Here is a 23,810-nt window from a genome sequence, read left to right on the forward strand (position 1 = left end):
GATGGTAAAATCGTAGCCTCACTGAACTTAGAGTTAACACCAGGGTTCGTTTTGCTGGGAGCCACTGAAAAGAAATCGCAAATCCATCCTCACGTAAATCCTCTAGATTTGCATCCTAAATAACCCACTTCTTAAAAATCCCTTCAGAAATGGTATCGGCAGCTGCCTGCAGCGTGTGAGATTGCACATGTTACAAGAAATAGTTCAGGCAGTAGTCGTAGCTGGGCTGTCAGATGGTATATCCTTGCTGGGCTGGGGCTGTATTCTACAACTAATTATCAAGCTAGAGTTATGCCATCCATGGGATGGCTACAGAATCCTTTTTAAATGGAGAAGATTGTGTGCAGCACTGCAGGAACAGCACGTTACCCAGGCCATTCTGTGCGGCGCTTCCAATGCCGGTGTCTCTTCAGGGATTTATGCCACAGCCACTCATGTCAAATCTGATGTCAAAGCTGCCTGTGAAATATTTCCCCATTGTGTTTTGCTGGCTGAGTCATCACTTTGACTCGGTTGCGTTTTAAGTCTTGGCCATTAATGTTTTTAACACAGGAGAGGCAATGGGAATGACGTGTTCCAACACTGGATGCAAGTTCAAAAAAATGTGACTTGCAGATACCCTCATACGGACTCCAGAGCACCGATGTCTTGGTACACAAACGCCTGAGGGTAAACCCTGCCTCTGCCTAGGCTGGTCTCACTCAGGCTTGTGTGAGAGTAAGGAGAATTGATCCTTCAGCCTGAACAAAATGCAGAACCGGCTTTTTCAGCTGGGCTTCTGGGCTTTTTTAACTGGGCTTCTGGGGTGGCAGAGGAGCTGCCTAGCATAGAGGAGCTGCATGGACTTGCATGGTGCATTAGTTGATGCTGCTGGGTCCCTGGGCAGGAGCGGAGCTGGCAGCTTTCTGGAGGTGTCAGAACATATTTCCTCACCAGGAAGACAAGTAACTTACGGTGTAAATATAAAATATTAGTTTTGTAGCCTGGAAACCCATCTGAAATGTATGCTAAACGTCAGAAAAAACATGCTTTTCTGTCCTCCAATAATGTTAAAAATGGAGTAGCATTGCATATATGGTTTCATCATGTTCTAAATGAAGACTGTCGGCATTGAGAATGCTTTTCAATTTGTACGCTGGGATTTTCTTTAAAAACCACCCATGAAAAAATAAACATAAAACCAAACAAATGAAAAGACCTTTTCATAACATTAAAGTTGCTGACTCATATCTGCAAGCTGAAACATCTCCCTACCTTTGTCTAGATAGGCTTTTACTTGCAAACGTACAGCCTCCTGCTTCTTGGAAGTGCTGTTAAATCTAAAACTGCAGCAGCAATCAGTAAAACAGCAGTGACCTGAGTGGAGCACTTCGGCTGCCATTGCCACACAGGTTTGCAGTCACCGCTCCTTGGCTAGAGTGAGTGAAGAAACTCAATACCTACCACAACAGCATCCTCCTCGCTAGCTAAAGGATCCTGCAGACAGAATTCACCCAAAGCCATTGCAATAATTGAACCATACAGAAAGTGTTTAAGTTAAAGTGAGGTCAGGTCTATACAGCTGTTTATACTTCACAGCTGGTGAAACTGAGGGAGGGACAGCAGGAGGCATCTGTGGGAATTCACATCAGAATGGGATTAGCTCTCAGGAATTTCTCCATTCCCATTGTGATGCAGACCATCAAGCCAGTCCTCTCCATAGTCGTTGATTTTAATACCTACCGTGAGCGTGTGTGTGGTAGGGCAAGGGCTCGGTGTCTGAAGAGCAGCAATGTGAAGTGCCCCTGGAAAGAGAGAGGCTGTTGTGCTGCACTTGAAATGACAATTTTTATTTGAGCACTGTGATTATTTGGGGGAATCTCTCATGTGCTTGATGAGCTCCTGGACCTGGAGCATGCTGCAGGCTGTGCTGTGAGTGAGGGGCTGGTGGCCTGTCCGGGGTTCATGAGCTGCAGCAGTGGAGGAGGACTGAGCCCAGGAGAGGAGCATTCAAAGGTGATGAGCATGCCATTGGGAAGGGGGTTCAAGTCTGCATGCCAGAGAAGGTGAGAGGTAAGAATCCCATGTTCGGGCAAAAATTATTAAGGAGTCGCCTGAAGGGGAGCTCGGGGAGAGTCACCCCAATAGTGGGAACTGGGAGGAGTGAGACAGGATGTCACTTTCCTGGCAGGGGTTCTCGCCAAAAAGGTGGATTACTCTCTACAAGGGAGAGGGAGCGACTAGGGAGAGGAAGAACTGCTTAAGCTACTAGGAAATCGAGAAGAGGGTGGTTGTGCGTGCTGGCCCCGCTCTTGAAGGACTGAGCGGCAAGGTGGAGTGTGAAGCCACGGTCAATGGGCAGCACTGCAAAGGTGGTAGGGCCAGGGGTTATTGTGAGCTGGGATTTGTAGCAGTGCGGGTTCTAGTGCTTTGCAACTCCAGAATTGCAGCAGGTAGTGTCCAAAAAGAGTTTCATTGGTCTCCTCACAGACCCATGCAAAAATAATGAAGCATCCTAGTGCATTTCACAGTGCACATTTCTCAAGTTCATCCATCCAACGATTCCTCCTGTTTATAAACAGGTATACTGCCACTGATAATAATAATAATAATAATAATAATGATAATGAAAAAGCCTGAGCTATTCCATATACATGATGAGACTTCTAATATCTTTGTGTGTCATCAAGCCAAGGAGGGAAATGGTGGGCAGCCCAGGGCTGCTGTGTGTGTCTTGGAGGAGCACAGGTTTTAGGCAATCCCTCGTGCAGTTAAGATGGCGTGAATGGAGTGTGTTATGCCGTATGTTTAGGTTGTGTCGCCCTGCACCCCACCAACATCTGCTTTCCTGATGAGCCATTTTGTAGTTCGAAGTGCCCCAGAGGCATTAGCCCTGCAAAAACTGAGTTTGGATTGAGGCCTCATCGGGTGTGATGGGGTCACTGGCCCTGCTCCGGAGTGGAGTGTGCCAGGGAGAGGTGTGTGCGGGTGGTGGCAGGGACCTGCCATGTCTGAGGTCGATGTGGAGAAGGATGTGTGATATCTGGGATGGGAGAGGAAGACAAGTGGTTGTTCCTCGCAGGGGATGCCAGCTGGGTTTGTCTGCAGATGACTGCAAGGCACAGGAGCTTGCTGGTCCCTAAACCATCCCAAAATAGGTATAAGAGGGGTGCTGGGAGGCAGGGATGCTGTGTGGAGGGAGGAACCATCGATGTGAAGGTTTGTGGGGTGTTCATAGTTTCCCTCTTCTGTTCAGGTAGGGATGCAGTGAGGGTGTGCCAAGGACTAGGGAGACAGTGCCCAGAATGGTCCAACTCTTTGGGATCTGCTTTTTGTTGGCCTCCCCCATCCCTCCCCCACCTCCCAGCTCTTTTGTGTGGGATGGGGATTGCTCTGTGCCAAAACCTCTCCCTGCATCCCCATCTGGCACGTTTTTCCCCTTAGATGACAGTTCAGAAAACGCCTGTGCCAAAATTCCTCCTTTATTTGGGACGTTACTTAAGCTCATGCTTAACTTTGAACTGCAGTGAATTAAAGAGGATGGGATCATGCATTTAAAGTTAAGCACAGGTACAAAGATTGGCCGGAGGAGGAGATCAGACCTCGCTGCTCACTGACTCGCACCCCTGTCAGGTGCTTCTACAGCAATTGAGTTGTTCCTGACTTTCCACATCATTCAGGCAGAGTCAAGCCCTGCACGTTTGTACTGTGGTTGGATTAATTTAATTAAGGTGCGTGCTTCCAAAACATGTAACTAACTGACTTATCTGCTACGTGTCTGCTCTGGAATACAAAAGTACCGAACTCTTATGGTGGTTACCTGCCGTTGTACAGCAGAGATATAAATCAATGTATACTCCAATGATGTGATGCGTTTGCCTAACCCGTTTTTGCACGGTGTCATTTGAAAAGTGAAATATGTCTTGCTGATGTCACATTGTCTTTGTGGGTTGTCAGCTCCATATAACTTTGTATTCCTCTTTCTTCTCTGGCACACAAACAGCATTTTAAAAAAAATCCCCTTCACATGGTGCGTAGACTTTTGAAGGGTATTTTTAATGTATTACACTCAACCATATTTGGTTCTTTTCTCAAAATACAAATTCTCTGATATGCTCAGATATGCAGTGATGGGGGTTATTTTTGCATTGGAAAAAGGAATGTAATATATCCTGAGTGAACTCCTTGTCCTCATGTACGGACTGAAAGTGGCCTTTAGAGAAAATCTCCCTGCTTCTGCCAAACACTGATTCTTTTCCCTTTCAGGATTTATTGCACTAAATAGCCATGTTCATTTCTATTTCTCTTTTGAAGTTTGCAAGACAAGGAAAGAAAAAAAAAATGCAATTTCATAGTGCAATTATCACAGTTCCTGTAAATTATTTTATTTGCTACGGTCCTTACTGTGGTGGGGCAGATCTGCTGGGTGAATCTTCATTTCTGTGATTCAGACCGCATTCACTCATGCGAAGCATAACTTAGAATTGAGTTTCCTTTTAATTGTTTTCCTGTCACCAAGTTTTGTGGGATCTATATGCATTTTTACACTTCCAGTGTGATTTGCAACTCCCTTCCGCTGTTTGCTCAGCAAGTGATGAAAACAGCTCCACCGATTACTTGTTGCCAGGTCACCCTCCAGGAGCAGTTATACACCCCTGCTTCTCCCCTCTCCCTCCTCTGACCGCCGCCACCATCATGACAAACGAGCTGGGTTATGGAAATCGTTTTGCGGGAGCTGTAGGAGAAGGTGTTCTCTCTTTATCTGCCTCCTTATGGGGCTGCAGCAGTTCTGGAGAAAGCAAAAAGCCTTGGAAGCAAACACAGCCTGGTCTTGAGGTGACAGCAATGTGTTTGAATAGAATAATGATGAAAGTGGCAAGTCAGGCAAAGACGTCATGTTTTGAAAGGAGGTTGTTCATTTAAACGCCTGTGAGATTTGGGAGCCCAGCATCCCAGAGAAAGTTAGTGGCCTCAGGGCTTCTCTGTCCTTTGGCGCTTTTGAAATACATCATCCTTCCTTGAGAATATTAATATCAGAGCTATGTAAAGTCAAGTCTTCAAAAGAGAAATAAATGGCATGAAGAGCTATAAATAGGAAAAGGATATTCCAGAATCAACATCCTCTTAAATAATTTTTCTCAGGGTAGATCCTTTTGGGGTAAAGTTATATACTTAAAATGTGAAGTATTTGTCTACTGGGCACCTAATCCAGACTTCACTTTTTTTTTTTCTTTTCCCTCTGAGAAAAGGGACAACATAAGGGAAGGCAAGTAAGGGAAAGCAATATCAAAGGAAAAGGAGCAGGAGAAGTGAAGGGAGCAAAGGTAGGGGATGGTGCCGCACTATGAGGAACATTTCCAGTATCAGGATGATATACTGAGCTAATAAAGAGAGGGAATATGGGAGTATACAGTTAAAGAGGAGAGGAAATGGAGCCACATAGGAAATGAGACAAAAGAAAAAGTTTCAGAAGAAGGAGGTAAGAGCAGGTTAATTATAGACATTCCTTGAGGACAGTAGTCATTTATAAGTTTCATCTCTCTTTTTTTTTCTTTTAATATTATAGCGATCTCTGTAACATCCTGTAGCTATGGTATCTAGTTCACAATGTGGACGAAACAGTTTCACTGTGTCTAGTTTTCAGCATTCCTAACTAAACACATGACTTTCAGTATAGTTTTCAAGTAGCTCTTGGACAGAATTTTTAAAATGATTTTACTATTTTTAGAATTTTGTAGTATATTTTTATAAAGAGGAATTTCTTCTACTCTTCCTCATCGCATCCCCACACAGACTTTGTCTCCCGTGTACAGCTGTGGAGGAGACACCTGTTTTGGACACCCCAGCTAGGAGATGAAGCTGGCACAAAAACTTATCGGGGAGGGCAGTTGCTGCAGCCTGCATTGCTCTGGGGATTTTGTCCACCTTGACCTAACAGGCAGTGACTTTCCAAGATGTTCAGCTGCAGATATTTTATTATTTTTGTCTCTAAACTAGAACTTGAAGCTATGGTTCTCATTTAAGTTTGGCATTTTTCTCTTGTCCCCAAATAATTTTTAGCATAGATGGGACAAACTGTATGCTGTGTGTTTCACCTAAGGCGTGGGCACCTCTTGCTGGGACGTGGGGCTGTCCAGGTCTTGTGGAGTGAAGGACCATGTCTCTGATAGACCCACGCTTTACTCAAGTCAGGGCTATGACCCAGAGTCCCACCCTCCTCTTTGGGGGGTGGTTTTGTGTATTTTTGCTCACGTGGCAGAAGAGCCGGTACCCAAAGGTGTAGTGGTTTGACGCTGCTAAAAGTGAAACGAAACAGTCTGATTTCTGATGCTGCTCACAGATAACCTCAATAATACAGCAGGATCAGCTGCGAAGGTCCCCACTTTCAGCGCTGAGCACCAGGTGCACATTCCAGCATCTCCTACTGATGCAGACTTCCTCATGCATTACCTCTCCATCCCTGGCATCCTGGGGTGGGGCATCCCCTCTCTCTGCCCTGGTTCATTCTCCTGTCCCTATTGTGAAGTGGCTGGGAAGCGTACCCAGCCCACTGCATCAGCCAGAGCAGGATGTGGTCCTGTGCCAGGCTCCTGCCCTCTTTTTGGGATACACTGTGCAAAGGATGGCAGGGGTGGGGGTGGGAAGGTTTGCCAGGCAGCTGCACTGGCCTCACAGGAGCCCCATAAATGAGTGTGGCTCATAAATCTCACTCTTCAAATAATCCTGCTCCAGAGGCAGGGTGAGACATCTTGATTTAGACCTGCTTGAAATCTGCTGAGCCAGTTTGCTCTCCCATGCTTTCGTTTTGCTTGTTTCCTTCTCTCTCTCTATATATATATTCTCACACATACATACACATGCACACCACACCACCACCACCACCCCCTCTCTCTGTATACCTGTTATTTTGAGGCTAGTGTACTGTGGCATTCATGTCTGTGTGCTTTCCCAGGCCGTTCATTGTGCTGCCTCCCCTGATGGAGTGGATACGGGTTGCTGTGGCTCACGCGGGGCACCGTCGCAGTTTCTCGGTGGACAGCGATGACGTACGGCAGGCAGCAAGGCTCTTATTGCCGGGAGTTGACTGCGAACCTCGACAGTTAAAGTAAGTCCACAAAAAAAAAAATCAGCTGCTTTGTGCAGAATGTGTCTCTCTTTCCTAGTGACAGTGAGCGAGCAGGCAAGCAGAGGGCTCTGTTATTTCCTTGAGAGGTGTATAAATGCTCAGGCTCGTCGCTGTGTGCATTGCAAAATCGGCTCCTGGTATTTGCTCACATCCGTGGATAAGCCAGTTGCATGGTAATGGGTGCCTGAATATCTCACAGCTGGATCAAGTCTGTATTCTGGTCATCAGAGCTCATATGGTGGTGGTTTTTCTTCTCTTACTATTAGGTTCTGCTTGCTAATGAGGGGCTGAAATCTGCTAATTGTCTGCTTTTACATTGCTTTGCTATAAAATACTGAGATGTAATTGGCAGGGCTGCAGATATTTTTCAGTGCTTTTTTTTCCAGCATTAATACTTAAAGGGTACATTTAAACTTATAGGTAAGACTACCTCTTGCAGTAAAATTGTATTTTTCATGCTAATGTCGATTCAAATTAGTTGTAAATGTCAGCCTAGGTAATTTGCCTTTTTCATGTATGAGATGTGACCTTTTGGTTTTCAAATGAAGTCTTAAAGTATTTATTGCTAGGATATGTTTTTAGTGTCTGTTTTGCCTTATTATTATGTACATGTATAAAAGCATGATCTAGGGCTGTTCTGGAGTCAAGAATATATTTAATTTTGATTTTCATATGAAAAGGCATTCTGAAACTGCCTAAGTAGAAACTATGACTGCTATTGCTTCACAAATTTATACATAAACCTCAGTTTTCAGCAGTTTGCCTCTTCATACAGCTGTAGGTGCATTCTTTTTTGCAACACAGAAGGCAGAGTGATGATCTACATTATTAGCTGGGACAACCTGCATCGGAGCAGCTGCCTTCGGTTGACTCTGGCCTTAATGTGCTCGTTTACCAGAGAGTATAATACTTTACTTTGAGATCTGCATAGGCTTTTTATAGTCACAGCTATTCAGTATTTAATTGAAGAAATATGTTGAATTTCGAAAGCAAAACCTGAGCGTTTCAGATTTCAAATCCTGGCTGTAATTGCTTCCTTTGGTATGACCATCTTGGCCCTCATTTCCAGAAGTGCAGTGCTCTGCATCCCTACTGAAATGTCAGGACTTGCAGGTGCTATGCTCTTTCTGAAGACATAGCACTTGGTTTTGAAAAGGCACAATTAATTTAATACCTGTTGCAGTACTTACGTGGGATTGCAACTAAGGCAATAACATTTCTACTCTACATCCTCTGTCTTAAACATTAAGGTAGATACAGTTAAATATTTGTGGACTAAACAAACCCACACTACATAATTCTTAGTTATATTTTGTCAGGTGTATATGCCAACAACTGGTAGACAGTTTCCCAGGAGTTTCAAAATAATTTGAAGCTGGAGTGAGTTGTATTATGCTGCATAAGAATTTATTAATTATGAGGAACAAATCAGCATTTAGTTTAAAGTTGCCATCAAGAACTCATTTCATAAAGAATAGATGTGGTAGCTGTTGTCCTGCTCGTCTTGCAAGGGAGAGTGAGCCTGAAGAGTGCAGCCTGGGATTAATGAGCCAGGAATGCAAATAGAAATAATTCCCGAGAAAAATTCTGGATTTAGAGAGACCAGACTTTGCAATGTGCCCTTATTTGACTGTAGGGGCCCGATTCACCCCCTGATGTCCCAAAATGAAGATCTCATTCTACTGTGGTGGCAGAGGTCTACAAATGAGTGTCTGTGTACTTCGGGTTTTATTTTAAGGTCTGTGCCTACTGCTGGCGTAGTGCAGCAGGTTCTTTGAGTAGCTGCAGATCAGGCTCTGGATGCCTGTAATCCTTAGTTCAAAGGAAGGACTGAGCTTTTCTGAAGAATAATGTGAAGCATCAGGATGTTAATTTGAAAACTTGCAGCTTGTAATTTTTTATTTGTATTCAGTGCAGACCCTCAGCACTTCTCATTTTCCACTAAGCCGAGTGCCATCCTTTCATGCCTCCCCATTAGGGAGGGAGGGTTTCCAACTATCAACTCCCCAGCAAGCATCAATTCCATAAATGCAAACACTGGGAGGGGGGAAAAACAGAACAACTTTGCAGGGGACGGCTTTTCAAAGAAGCTGTGTGACGGATGACAGCTGGAGGATTTTAAATGCAGTTAGCTTGATGTATTTTGTGACTTTTATAGAAATGGCTTACTAAGTAGAACCTTGAAACTGGTTCAATTTCTAGGTTTTTCTAAGCAGTCTTCTGTAGTCCCTAAAATATGGAGACCTGAACCCAAAAGTTCCCATGGCACCCTGTGATATTGCATCATTCCGTGGTACCAATTCATGACCTGTCACTGCAAACGCTTAAAGCAAAATCAACTTTCATGCTGGAAAAACACACATACGGGGAGAGGGGGAGAGAGAGGGATTGGCAGGATCTCAAAGGCTATGAAGTTCAGGATCAGTTTGGATGAAAACCAAATGTTCAGTTTCTTATCTGAACTGCAGCATGGAGGTCTCACAGCAGATTCATGTGACACTTTGCAGCACAGTCACATACTCCAGCAGTGTGAGGTCCCCAATATGTGGCTTTGTAAATCATCTCTGCTTTCTTCCTGCTTTTCATTCCAATACTTCCTCTCTTTCTCCCCTCTTCTGATCTTTTTCTAAAATGATTGCCTTAATTTCTTGCAATGTTTTCATCTCCTGAAAGAGGAGCTGCTCTTGCTATGGGTAGAGGTGTGAGGGTAGCTGCAGTCAGGCAGGAGCTGCCTGTCTCCTTCCTAATCTCTCTTCATTTTTCAGCAGCAGACATTCCAGAAAGTTTCTTCCCATTCCCCAGCCTTGGGAGATGAGCAGGGATCTAAATGTTCCCCTTCCCCCAGGAGTGGAAGCTTTAAATAGAGTAGTTGTCGCCACCTTTTGCAAGGAGGTAGGTTTCACAGATGGATTGACTGCTGGATGCGTGATAGCTAGCTGAGACAGAAGCCCAAGTTGCGTCCAAAATAGTCTTGGTCATAGTGGGAGACCAGACTTAAATAAAACCTTGCCTGTACCCAGGCCGTGTTGGATAACCTGAGGTAGCTGGATGTAGTCAGTAGAGAACTGTGTGCAAAGTAGCTCTTTGCTGGCATAAATCTGGTGAAGATGGGTGCTCTGCCCTCTGCTCTAGACCTTTTATTAATGAAGGCATCAGGGCTGAAGGTAATTTGTTGCCAAAAAGGGGCATGGTGGTAAAAAACTGTTCACCTGCCTTTCTGCTGCAGTAAGGTAGCATCACTTAGTCTGCACTGGGTCTGGCTGGCTGCAAGTATGTGCCTGGTTTTGGCTGCTCCTCATCATCGCATCTGCAAGGGGTACCTTTCCACTTGCTCCACCTAAATACAAGAATCTCTTTGCATGTCTCTCCTTCCTCCATCCTGTGGGACATTTGTTTAAAAAAAAACCCAAAACAAAAAAAACCAAAAACAACCCAAACTGTTACGCGTGCTGGGGAGGATTGCTAACATCTGGGGACTGGAGGCTGATGGCAGAGAAACAGAGCAAGGGAGGAGCATCCCGTATTGCTCAGCGCAAAGGCTGCTGTGGTTTTTATCAGGGTCAGTGGCTTCATTGCTGGTTGCAATATATCATAGCAGTCTGGAAGGGTGTAAAGATGCTGGAACAAACTGAACGAGAGACATGTTAATAGGATGCTGGGGACTGTTACATGGTCACTCCTGCACCTGACTGGATAAAGGCCTATTTTCTGGCCAGTCAGAGGTTAAAAGAAGTGTATAGTCCGGAGCGCGAGTGTGTGTACAGGTATGCCTGTTCATTCTGATATCCAGAAGCAGCAAAAATTGAAGAAAAATCCACTTTGGGGCAGCCTTGGAGACCTGAGTGCGATTCCCCTCCACAAAGGGCAATCCACATGTGTTATTTGAAATACCTTCTTCTATTCTTAGCATTGTCTCAGAGCACTTAGATTCCAAGTCATCCCCTTTCTGGCCTCTCTGGGGAAAGCTGCTTTTCCTGGGTGTTTCTGGGCCTGGCAAGCAGCCCCCTTGCCCCCACGAAGGGCTCTGCCTTCTGCTGAAGAGAATCAGGTGGGCAGCATCTTCACTCCCGGTACTTCCAGTGGTGTGGGGGGAGACATTTCAAGAGATCCTAGCTTACACTGTCTGAGGGTAGGGTTCTGGCTGTGGAAGCCCAAATGTCCCAGCTGGACATGTGACCCCCAGCTTGGTTGGGGAAGGAATGGCCTGTGAGGTTGCCGACCTAGCCCACATGTCCAAGGGACGTTCCTGGCATCTGAATGAAGAGGAACACTGAATGTGGCCTCACAGCACTGAGATCCTCTGGAAGCATTGCCCGTGAGGCTGGGCATTTCTCTGCAGCAACAACAGAGGTGTCTGAAAGCCCTCCCATGCTCATTAGTCCCCCAACTCCTTGGCTAGCGGGCTGCGAAACTCCTGGCTGAGATTTGGAGCAGAAGCAGAGTTTAGTCATCTTGAGGAGTGATTTCTTCTTATCCATAGATGAAAAGGCTCGTGCGTTTCTCTTGCACACTGGAGGAGCAATATAGCTCCCCGCAGCGTTCATTACCATCCCACCACGGGCCACAGCTGCTTCACTGGAGGCAGGTGTTGGCAGGAGGAGCCCAGGACAATTCTGTGAAGAGGTCTGAAGTCCTTTTTGGCAGCTGTACCCAGAGGGCAGTGATGGCAAATGGCATTTTTGCCATCAGGCTCCTCATGGGTGGAGTCCCACAGGAATCTGTTTTCTTCTTCCCCCATCTATACTGATGTGCAGCCTGTGGAGACCCTTCAGGCTCTGGTACCACCAGGGTACATCGCGATCCCTTGTTTGCAGTCCCTGGGCATTGGGGTTGGACTCCAGAGGACAGAGCTAAGCAGCGGGGTTTGCCCGCCAACCCCGCTGGTATGGTCAGAGCCCCCACTTTACGTTCCAGTCAAATTTAGTTGGGGGTGGCAGCATAGCTGCTGGTGGAGGCAGAGCTGGTGAGAGCAGGAGCTGGTATGACAGGGCTTGTGCCTGTGCACAGATGGAGAGCCATAACTTGTTCCACTTTAATTGCTTGCTCATATACTTTGGCAGCGTTTCTGAGTTATGACTTGGTTCCCCGAGGGTGCTCAGCTCACCCTTTGGGCAGCAAATATCCCTTTTCTTCTCTGGCTGGCTGGCTGTGAGTCTGGGTCCTATCTCTGCTCTTGACCATGGACATAACATATTTTCCTCCATATTTCCTCCATATTTCCAGGAGTACAGAGGCAAAATTGGTATCTCTAAGTCCTGGCCTTGAGGAGGCACCTATGAGAGGTGTGTATCAGTGCCAACAGAGGCCGTCACCCAAGAACTTAAGTGAATACTTTGCCTCTGGTTTTGGGAATAAAATCCTTGGGGGGAAGGGAAAATAAATAAAAGCAACAAGGTTATGAGAATGGAAAAACAGTAATCAAAAGGACAGCAAATTATACAGCTTAATGCACTCAAATTGGGGTGACTGGATAACCTCTATCCCAGCAATGAGGAAGAACTGCCTCACAAAATCAGAGGGTCGGAGGGAAATATTTTTAACAAAGTCCAGGGCTGTGCCATAACTCTAAGGATTAATAATAGTAATGCCCAACGTTTGAAAAGGATGAAAAACGATCTGAGGAAAATTCCAGGCTGTTAATGCAAGGCCTTCGAATGCTTTTTCAAGCAAAGACTGATTAAAGAGATGTTGTTGCGGGAAAAATGGGGAAAAATGTGACACATATTTTCTAAAGATAGATCTTGCCAGACTAATCTAATAACTTTTTGATAAGATAACTGATTTTCTACCCCAAGGAAATTCAGTAGATTTCATCTATTTGGACTTGAGTGAACGATTTGATTCAGTCCATGCAGGGAGCTATTAGTTAAGCCAGAGAAGATGGGGATTCGTAAAGGAGCAGGGGCTGCCTTCAAGTAAGGTGGCAAGGGCTGGGTTGGCTGCAGTGGAGTTACAAGCAGAGATCTTCAGCTCTCCCTCTTAAAAACTGGTCTTTTTTAATTTTCAGAAAGGGCTTTGGCACAAATCTTAGCAGTGTGCTCATGAAGTTAAAATTTGCTGATGCCATGATGTTGAGAGGCATTGTCCTGACAGAGGATGTTTGGGAAATCATCCAGGAAAAAGTGGATGACCTTGAGGGCTGGGACAAAAGAAATGGGGTGAAATGCAGTTTTCCACAAATGGAAGGCAAACACATGGAGATTAATTAGAAAAATACATACTGCAGTGCATACATAGCATGTACACTATATACACAGTATCGCATAATGTATTGGGAACTGCGTATTGGAAAGGTGGTGGTAAAAACTGCAGAGCCATATTTAATCTCAGAATGATTGTGAACCACAAAAGTGGATTTTTCCTTAGCCATGAAAAAAGCGTATGTATTTTGAGGATGCATCAAGAGAGGTGTTTCTAGTAGAAGTGGGGAAATATGGGTGCCTCTGTATGTGGCGGTGGTAGGAAGTGCTATGGAATTGCAAATCATGTGTCCGGGTCAAGAAAATACTCACATTGGAGCAGGTAGAGAGAAACAGGCTGGGGTGATTTGAGTTTTGACAAAATATTCTCATGGAGGTAGACTAGAAGAAAGGGGCTCATTCAGCAGGGCAAAGTGGGTGCTGAGGGAACGTGTGATTCTTCTTTAGAAATACATCAGGAGCAAACACTGCGGAAGGAAAAATACACTCTATTTAAAGGGCAGTGCGGACACAGGAATATGTGGATATTAACAGGTCATGGGTAAGTTCAAACTGAAAGCGTAGATGGATCCAAGCTTTGCTGCAGCATAGGACTGGGTTTATTAACCCTCCAGTTCCGTGTGCTCCCACAGCCGCCGTCCTATTGCAGCCTCGTCCAGAGCTCCGTGTTGCATTTACAGCTCTAATCCAGAAAGGTCTCTGAGCAAACGCAGTGTCTGAGTGCAATTGAAAACCTGTCTCTAATTGAAAACAAGTCCTAATTTCCAATTAGCCTTAGCATGAGAATACCTAAGTCTGCTCTTCTGTCTGGGACCATCCCTCTTAATGAAGGCTCTCTCAGAAAATAGGATTATGGACCTCAAGAGTGAAGCTTATTTAACATGGGAGCATCCTTGGCTCATTCTAGAGAGTTTTCTTAAGAATATAGAAAGGAAAAGTGCAGCAACATAAAGGGGAGATGTACTATTTTGTTCTTTCTCAGTGGTCCATACTATTTGCCATGTTATCTTAATACTATACCTTGCATAAGCAGTTCTAACTTGAAAGTGAAAGAGGAAGAGTTGCATTTAATGTTTTATTTATGGAAATCCTGTGCTCGTACTAGAGCATGAAAATATAAATAGACTTTAATAAATAGAGATTTGAAGGCAGAAAAATATTTCCATTGCTTTTTGCTCTCCCTTAAAATGTGCTGGGTAAGGGGGTGAGTTTCTGGAGAAGGAGAGAGTAGAAAACTGCTAAGAAATCCTGCCGTTTAATTAGATAAAGCCGCTTTTAAGTGGGGATGGTTGGTGTTTGCCTAGCTCCTTGAACGTCCTTGTTCTTCCTACAAATTTTCACTAATCTTTTAACACCAGCCATGGCTATTGCTGTAATTAGACACAAAAATGCCAAACCAGCGAGCGGTAGCAAACAAGCTACTTGACAAAATCCAGCAGTCCCTTGGGGCAGGTGGTGCCAGTGGATGAAGGAGATTTTATTACTTAAAAGGTAGAGCACGGGTTTCCTGAGGTGAATCTCAGCCTCTCCTGCCAACCGGCTGCTTGAAGACAACCATAATAAAAAAATTGTTGAAGGGGAGTACCTTGCCTTTCTGTTCTCCTTCACTTTAGGACAGAACACACTTGTACTTTTACAGGCTTTAGGATCCAGCCTTCTCGGTTTTTTTTTTTTGGTTGTGAACAAGTTCATCACTGTTTCATATGCTCTGTCCCTATATACATTCCTGAATACAACAATCAGGATACAGATAATATATTGGCTTCCACTCATTAATGAAGAATGTGCTATCTATTTCTATGAAAGATGAATCTGTATCCATATTTTCTTATGATATTTTGGCCTTGTTCAAAATCTGAAGTCAAATTAAATTTTGAACATGTTTCCTAGCCTGTATGCATGGGACCGTAATGTTAACAGTGTTTTGAAATATCAAATTAAGACCCAAATCTATATTCACAACACTTTTTAACATACTTTCCAGTATCTGTAACCAATTTATTCTCAGGCCTTTGATGAGAATAAGAGGTTGGCTAGTAAATATCCAGAGTATTTTTATTTTCTTGTCTTAATTTGGCTCCTGATTAAAGTAAGTGGAGATACTTTATGTCTGCGTTGAAAAGTAGTGCTCTTCATCACTTTGATGAACATACTTAAGTTTCACTCTCTCCAAAACTGAAAATGCAAATAATTGCATCAATATAGTATTCATGTTGCAGTCCTATTAATATAAGCATTATAGTCCCTTTTAAAGCACCACATTGGAAAAAAGAGTGCTTACAAATTTAAATCGAATTGTCTTGCCGCTCCTGCTATTGCCATTTGTGTCTGTAGTCTCAGTGAAGAGCCCCAGGCAAGGAACAGGACCCTTCTGTGCAACAGGCCGTGCATACCCAGATCAAAACTGTGATCCCTGACCCCAAGAATTCAGCATTGCAAATGCGTGTATATTGCTGGATAAAATATGACTCCTTCCAGACTTCCAGCCAGCTGAACTATAATTTCTGACTTACGACGTCATTCATATTTAGGACAGAGACAGACTGAATAAATTCCACGGAGCTAAAAAGATGGATTTAATTAATAGATTATCATTCTTTTGATTGAAAAGGCTGGTGATTGAGTCCCAGGTGGACAAACAAGGTTTTGGTGCTTGGCTATCAGGATGATGATCTGTTCCTTTCAGTGGAGGGGAGCTTTTGTCCTGCTGCTCATCGTAGCCTGCGCTCCATTGATTTTAAATCAACTGTTAGTGTGCTATACCAGCACGTAGAACTTAGAACATGATTAGGATGTTCTTACTTTTTTTTTTGTAACATTTACAGGGTTTTTTTTTTTTGTTGGGGGTTTTTTTTGTCTACTACTGACTATAGCAATGATCCCTTCCCAAAGAACAAATAATTTAAAAGCTATGTAATAGGAGAGCTGCTGTGTCTACCAGTTACGATGGAAACACTTTGCCTTTGAATCATCTGTTTTCCCAAATGTATTAAATCCATGAGTAATTTATTAAAGATCCGCACAGATGCTATCTTGGCCAGTCCGAGTGAAAATTAAAAAAAGAAAAAAAAAAAAAAAACACCAAAAAAACCAACCAGCCTCCTTGCATTTAATCCATAGCTGTAGAAGTGCTGCATTATGTTTTCATAATGTGGGTTTGGGAAAAGATAAAAATAATTTGCTGTACTGCGAGGACCCATTATAAATGAAGAAGATTATCTTTGACTCTTTTCAGAGGTTTGAGTATTTTGGAGTACGATAGAGTGTCATGGTCACCATGCAGAATTTGACAGTGACCATTTGCAAATAATTAATGTTACCATGGTATCGCCCATATAAAGCCCCAGTAAAGTTAATTATGTGCAGTGGCAGCACTGTAATGATCTTGAAGATAACTGCTGTAGAAGCAATATCTGTGAGGAATTAAGAGAGGACTTGGAGAAAATTGTATTGTATTGTAAGTTAAAAAATGTGGTCACAGCTTTGCTATAGATACAGAATCAAGAATATTTCACCTGTTTCTAATTTTCCTTTTACATACAAAGGTGATTGTTTGCTTGATTCAAGATAGGGAGGGACCAGTTAAGGAGTTTACAGGCTGTGTGATTGAGCCCCTGAATAAAAGGGGTGGATTTGCTGTTGAGCACGAGGACTATGATCAGTGTATGTTATTATTTCAGGCATATTAATATACAGTTCTGGGAGTGGGAGCATGTGTACGGCAGCAGTGGTGCCAAGCAGCCTGCCCAGCCCCACAGGTTGCTAAATAGGGAAATCCAGAATGGGCTCAGTCTTTTGAGAGAGGCTGTCACCCTTGAAGGATGCTGTTCAGTCCTACCTTTGTCACTGTATCACCTCTCAGGGACCTCAGAGTTCACCTGATCCATCTAGGATCCAGGTTGGGGATATCCTGCTGTCCTGAGTCTGTGCCCAGGGCGAAGAGCATTGGCCCCACCATGGTCTTCTGCTCCTCCTGTCAGCTCTCCCTGCCCCTTTGTTAAAAAAATGCCTTTTCTGCAGGGTGAGGTCTGAGGGAAAGAATAACCTGTGTGAGCGTTGGCAGCTAGCAGAATCTGGCAACCAACCAAGGTGGCCTTGGAGGGGATGTCCCCCCATTGGGCCAGTGTCAGCCTCCTGTGTGGCTGGAAAGATCACAAAGACTTTGGCAAAAGGGCCATGAGCTGACTGTGCAGCTAGGGAGGTTTCCAGCTGTGTTTGTACTTTCACTGGCTTCCCTTGCTTTTTCACAACTCTAAAAAGTGACCCTATATATTTAGCTGACTTAACCATTAACTTTATTTTTCAAGCTTCTTCCCATTCCTTTCCCACCTCTTCATAGCTTGTCAGTGAATACAAGGTATGTTACAGTTCAAAGTTAAGAAGTCTTGAGTGAGCCAAGCCTTGGTGCCTATTCCCTTCCTCCTTTTTTATCTTGCATCTTTTAACGTTTGTGATTCTGGATGGTGTCTTTGATGGAGCAGTGTCCCCTTATGTAATACGGAGCAGAGACCCTCTGTTCCTGTTGGAATCCTCAAATCCTGTTGGAGCAGCTGAGGGAACTGGGGTTGTTTAGCCTGGAGAAGAGGAGGCTGAGGGAAGACCTTATCGCTCTCTACAACTACCTGAAAGGAGGTTGTAGTGAGGTGGGGGTTGGTCTCTTCTCCCAAGTAACAAGCAATAGGACAAGAGGAAATGGCCTCATGTTGCACCAGGGGAGGTTTAGATTGGATAGTAGGAAAAATTTCTTTACTGAAAGAGTTGTCAAGCATTGGAACAGGCTGCCCAGGGAACTGGTTGAGTCACCATCCCTGGAGGTATAGTTGTGGTGCTTAGGGACATGGTTTAGGGGTGGACTTGGCAGTGCTTGGGTAACAGTTGGACTTGATGATCTTAAAGGTCTTTTCCAACCTAAACAATTCTATCATTCTATGAATCAACATTATGCAGTTAATGGTTTGAAAGAGGTCTTGCAAGCAAATGCAATGCTATGGCTTAGGGTTGATTTTTGATGGATTTGGGGGTTTGTGGGTTCGGGTTTTTTTGTTGTTGTTTTGTTTTTTTTAATTTTTCAGTTTTCATTTTGAAAAGTGTCTGCTCTTTCTGTCTGCTGTACTGTCTTCCCAGTTGGCTTTCTCCAGTGTTAGAAGTGATGCTGTGTTCTCCTATTCTGTACTTATAGTTCCTGATCATTTTTGATCTGTCTTTTCACTGCTTTTTATCTGTACATGTTAAATCTCCTTTTCCTTAACTCATTCATCTCTCTGGCTTTTCAAGACATTGCTACACTTTCTCTTCTGAAACATCCTCTGTTCCTTTCCCTTGCACCACACTCTTGTTTTATTAAACTCCCCAGTTTGATCATTATCCATTTTATTAGTCAACATAGGAAAATGGTGGCACCAGCAATGATCTATGTCAAATTTTGCTATGTAGTTTCCTTTGCTATGTCCCATAAATTGGGGCTGCAACTCACTCATGATGGGTCCTTTTTGGGGTCTAAAAAGGCAGTGGGCCACTGGTAATAGCACTAAGTTGTGGCTTATTGCTTTGCGGTACTTGGTCTAGGTCTCGTTTTGTCAGTGCTGCCCAGCAGCTGTGCAATTCAGACTCTCCTCTGCATCTGTGTTATTGTTGCAGTGTTTGTACAGCTGTAGCATCCTGGAGCCCTTGCACCAAGACCCTTATCCCCCCAGTGGATTGAGTAGTGCTAATTTGCTCACACGCAGTATCAGCAGTAATTAATGAGTCCCCTTCCTTGGCTATAAGGAGGTGAACTGACGTGCTTTTAGGGGACCAGAGCCAGCGCATGGAGGAGTTACTTATGGAGAAGTAAGTGATTTCTGAACGCATGCCAGAGTAGAGATCTGGGCAGCCCATACAGGATAGTTGAGGTAGGTCCTTGTTCCTCCTTCCTCCCTTGTGTGGGTACAAAACGCAGGTCAAAATCTTGCTGTCTTTAAAGAGGAGATTGTCAACTAGTGTTTTGCATGCACTGAACTGGGCTGACGTCAGTGAAGCTCTGCCTGTTTCTGCCAGTGCTGAATTTGACCCATTTTATTCAGAGTGTATGTTATATACCTCAATACAAATGATGAAGCAGTGACTTAACACAAGCAGTGATTCATAGTGGCAGACACCTCTGCAGTCCTCAGAGGGTGTCTAGATCTTTCCATAGCTGCACTTCACTGAGGAACCATCTTGTCTTCAGGCCAGTGTCATCTGGAAATGGCCAGCTGGAGCAGGGAGATCCAGACTCTCTCTCTGTGCACCAAAACCCCCATCACCTAACTTCTGAGCGTGCTTTATCTATGCCGTATGTTAAAGGAGGGCACAGATGATCTCTAGCATCTCATGCTATGGGGGTAACAAGTACCAAATGTTGCTATAGCTCTTGTGTCAGAAATGTACCGTACGGTGTGAACTTGTTAAAGCCACAATTGCTCCTGCGGATCTTGGTGTCGCTGAGCTCAGCTCTGTGTATCTGTGCTGGTTTTGCTTTTTCCTTAAACTTGCTCAGAAACTACTGCAGAAAACCCAGCCTTGCTATGCATTGCTTTCTTCATCTCTGTTGTAGGCATATTACTGGTGCAGAATCTGTTATTGCTGTTAATGGTGTATTTATTGTGTCCAAGTGTTGTGCATTAATCTTGCAGCATACTGTTGTCATGAAGCCCCTGAGTAATGATACTCCAGGCATACCGTGTTTGCATCAACTTTTTAGCAGTCAAAAAACAAACTGAGCATGTAGAATGAACACCAACAAAATACCTGTGATTCTGTGATCTGTTGTCTTTCAGACTGGTCACGGCCCCGCATGGCAGAGAGCAAGCTTGAGCTTAGATGCCGGATTCAGTGCAAAGTCCTGCAGAAGCTTTGATCAAAACACTTTGTATTTTCCTTCCTCTGTTGAAAAAGGAAGAGTGGTAGCTGTTACTATATACCACTGCTTCTATATAAACAGCGTATTTGTTGCATATTGCTGTTAAATATTAAGAAGTGTTATATATTTTATAAAGCTCTGATAAAGCATCTTGAAGAAAAATTTAAATGATAATGATGTGCTGTTTATATTTTTCTTCTGATTTGCTGCATTTTTAACATGAAATAGAAACCAAATATTTGATATGTGTTTGACTTTTTCACTTTTGATCTTTATTTTGTTTTTCATTCATAAGTAGCCCCTCATTTTCTGACCTAGCATTTTTGGACAATGAAAGTGATATTTTTCCAAACAGTCCTTTATCCAAGTTCACACCAAAAGCGCTGTGGGTTTAGACTCCACCCTCTGCCCCAGACACTCCTCAGCATGAAAGAAAAGCAAATCTGTCTTTTAATAAGATGAAGCCGAGTTGGATAAACACCAGATTGGAATGCCTGGCTCCCTCTGGAGCTTTAGATTCACATCTTGGCTAAATAACTCCTATCCCTTCTTTCATTTGAAGTGGGTATCTTGAGCAGTTTACAGTTTCGGGATCTTTTGAATAAGACCATGAAAGAATGGCATCCCATCTGTTAGGCACAGCCAGCAAGGATTTGTGATGTTTTGCCACGATTACCTGGCAAGATTGCCTTCTCCTCCCTGATTTCATGGTGCCCTGCTTGTTTGGAGGTGGCCCTGCTTGAGCAGGAGGGTTTGACCAGATGACCTTCAGAGGTCCCTTCCAACCTCAGCCAGTCTGTGATTCTATAACTTGCACTTTCTGCTCCAAAAAGGTTTCCCCGTTACTGGAGCTGAGCTGGTAAGATCCTTGAAGGCATTTGGAGTGACATTATTTTCTCTTTGTTGTATTGTCAATGATTATACATCCATTTGATGTAAGTTCTGAGCTTCCTGAAGCCACTGAAACTTTTCAGAGAGGAGGGGGACTGGATCAGCTTGCCATGCAGAGAGGTAACTTGGGGTGAGAATGTGTTGTGCATTGCTTAAACAGGGGAACAAAATCAAGTGAAAGCTGTGGTTTTTTTCCCAATTTTTTTATAAAACATATAACTTGTCCCATGAAAGATAAGACCAAGGGCAATCTCCATTAGCTTGCATTAGCATTTCCCATTCACCACTTCTCTTGAAACATACAGGTCAAAGGAGAATGAGTATGTGCATGACCAACATCCTTCAAAGATAGGGCAAAGTATTATTTTCCTAGGGACAGTGAGGTCTGTCCTCTGATTGTCCTCTGAGGGAGTTCATTTCTCACATCCACAGAATCGACGACTGTTTTTGTGCATCTCGGAAACTGGATGCAGTTGCCACTGAAGCGAAGTTCAAGCAGGACCTGGGTTTCCGAATGCTCAACTGTGGCCGAACAGATCTGGTTAAACAAGCCATATCCTTGCTGGGGCCGGATGGGATTAACAGCATGAGTGAACAGGTAACAAAATAGACACGTAAAGAAGCAACTCTGAAATGTGGGAGTTTTGCCTGCTTGTCACAGAAAACCAACCCCAGCTTTCAGCTAAACATAGACAGGACCTTAACACTTCCCCTGCATTACTTTGCATTGAGTTAAAGCACCACCAGGTGAACATCTATGTTAAGTTTGGTCTTTTCAAGCTGTATTGATTTGTTGGTACTGAGGTAACTCAGCATGAGGGCAGATGCATCCCCTTAAGTCTTTTTAACAGTGAACTGAGTCAGCTGAAGCCAGAAGGAGATCCGAAGTGAGTTTAGTGTTGATCTGAATACTTAAAACTGCTTCAGTGCCATGAACAGTGGTGTGGGGCAGGGCTTTGTGAGGTTGAACATCCTTCCACTGAACACTGTCCTGGGGTCTGCAATGCTTGTCATGTGCACCGCTAAACCCCGACAGGAAATGGTTAATCACTGGCAGTCTTTAATTGAGTTGAGCCCGGTTTGAACTGGCCTTCCAGACATGAAAGTCTGTTTGCAGTGTTACCACTCCATTAGCCTTATGGCCAGAATCCACCAACTGAGGAGCCTAAATTTTCTTGGAATTACATCTCCCCAAGGCTGATGGTTGTGTCTGGGGATAAACCTCTCTCCATGGCTGCTTACCGGCAGCGGTCTGTTGGAATGTGACACTGACCGCGGTGGTTCCCCCTTCCAAGAGGGAAATGATGGCCACAGATATTACCATTTCCTTTTGAAATGGAGTTCTCTGAATTTTCTGGTGCCCCTGATGAAAATGTCACTATGTGTGCCCAGAGCTGTGACATCCCCTTTGGCAATAGACAGGTGGCTGCTGCCCCTGAGGTGGTGGCTTGGGTCAGGAGATGTGTTGTAAGTGGGTTTAGGTCCTCTGAAATGAAAGCTGCTCTGGGAATGTGAGTTATGTTGCTGTTCAGGAGCTTCACTCCGAGTCAACATTGTGGATTTGGTTGAGGAGAGTAGCACTCCTCCCAGAAAAGTTGTATTGGAGAGCTTATTCCAAGGTTCGTACATGATACTTTTAAAAATTATTATTGTTTTAAGTTAGTCTGAACCTGGAAATTTTTCACAGCATATTTCCTTGGTCCTCCAGGCTGCAACCTGGGAACATTCTGGCTTGATTTGTTAAAGTACCTAATCATATGCTTAACTCTGAACACATGCTTACATCCTATTTGAGTGAAAGTTAAGCCTATGCTTAAATGCTTTGCTGGATCAAACATCCCACACCTTGTAGGATCCCACTTCTTGCAGGACAGGGCCCTAAGTGATACAAGGCTGAAAGAAAAAGAGTTATCTTTTTATTTTGCCAGAATCCAAATGCCCTTTGTGTTGATGGTACATGTTGTTACCGTGTTCCTCTGTGTGTGTGTAACACTAATGATGGGCTCATTAAAAATCCATTCCTCCCACATGGAAAGAGAGGGGGGCCTGAGTGATGCTGCAGTGCAAGGCTGGAGACCAGCAGAGGCAAAAGCAGCAGGGACAGCAGCCGGAGGGGAGGTTAGAAATCTTATTAATGCTTGAAAGCCCCAATACTGCAGCATGATATTCTGGGCCCCTTTTAGTCAGTGGTAAGTCCTTCTTCAGCTTCAGCAGGGCCAAAATATCCTGTGTGGTCCCCAGGCAGACCCTTTGCTCCGGGTGTTGCTGCAGTGTATTTTTCCACAGCTGCCCACATCCTGCGTCTTGCAGAGGGGAGCCCCAGCATGGGGCTTTCAAATTCTTTTTTTTCAGATCTGATCAGACCCCTTGTGCTAAACACTTGATTTAATTACCGAATGGCACCATGTATAAAAATTGACATAATAGTCGAAGGAGCATGTATTTAATTTTAAGCTGCCATCCCATCCCCATGTTTCAAGGCCCAAACACAATTTTTTGTAATTCTCATGGTCCTGTTTCTTCCTGTAGTGGTTATTGACTGCCAAAGGAAATGTTTTGCCACTGACTGTAGCTGAAGTAGTTTCAAATTCATTTTGCAAGTATCTTCAAGTCACCCAAGAACTCTCCTTGCCTGGGGTGAACTTTTTTTTCTTACTAATGGCATGAAGCCCCAAATGCCTATTCCCTTATGCTGCATCTCCGTAAGTACACTGCGATTTGATCCTGTGGAATG

The 23,810-nt window shown here is 44.0% G+C and overlaps 1 protein-coding gene across 5 annotated transcripts in view; it reads left to right on the plus strand.

The window, feature by feature from the left end:
* Window positions 1-23,810, plus strand: part of ABTB3 (ankyrin repeat and BTB domain containing 3) — a 178,569-nt gene that overhangs the window by 120,796 nt on the left and 33,963 nt on the right. For all 5 annotated transcript variants that reach the window (XM_075075695.1, XM_075075714.1, XM_075075722.1 and 2 more), the window contains 2 exons: window positions 6,932-7,084; window positions 21,509-21,674. In XM_075075695.1, coding sequence (XP_074931796.1) covers window positions 6,932-7,084; window positions 21,509-21,674 — 319 coding nt within the window. The remainder of the gene's footprint in view (window positions 1-6,931; window positions 7,085-21,508; window positions 21,675-23,810) is intronic.

The sequence above is a fragment of the Phalacrocorax aristotelis genome, chromosome 1 (genome assembly GCF_949628215.1).
Source record: "Phalacrocorax aristotelis chromosome 1, bGulAri2.1, whole genome shotgun sequence".
NCBI lineage: Eukaryota > Metazoa > Chordata > Aves > Suliformes > Phalacrocoracidae > Phalacrocorax > Phalacrocorax aristotelis.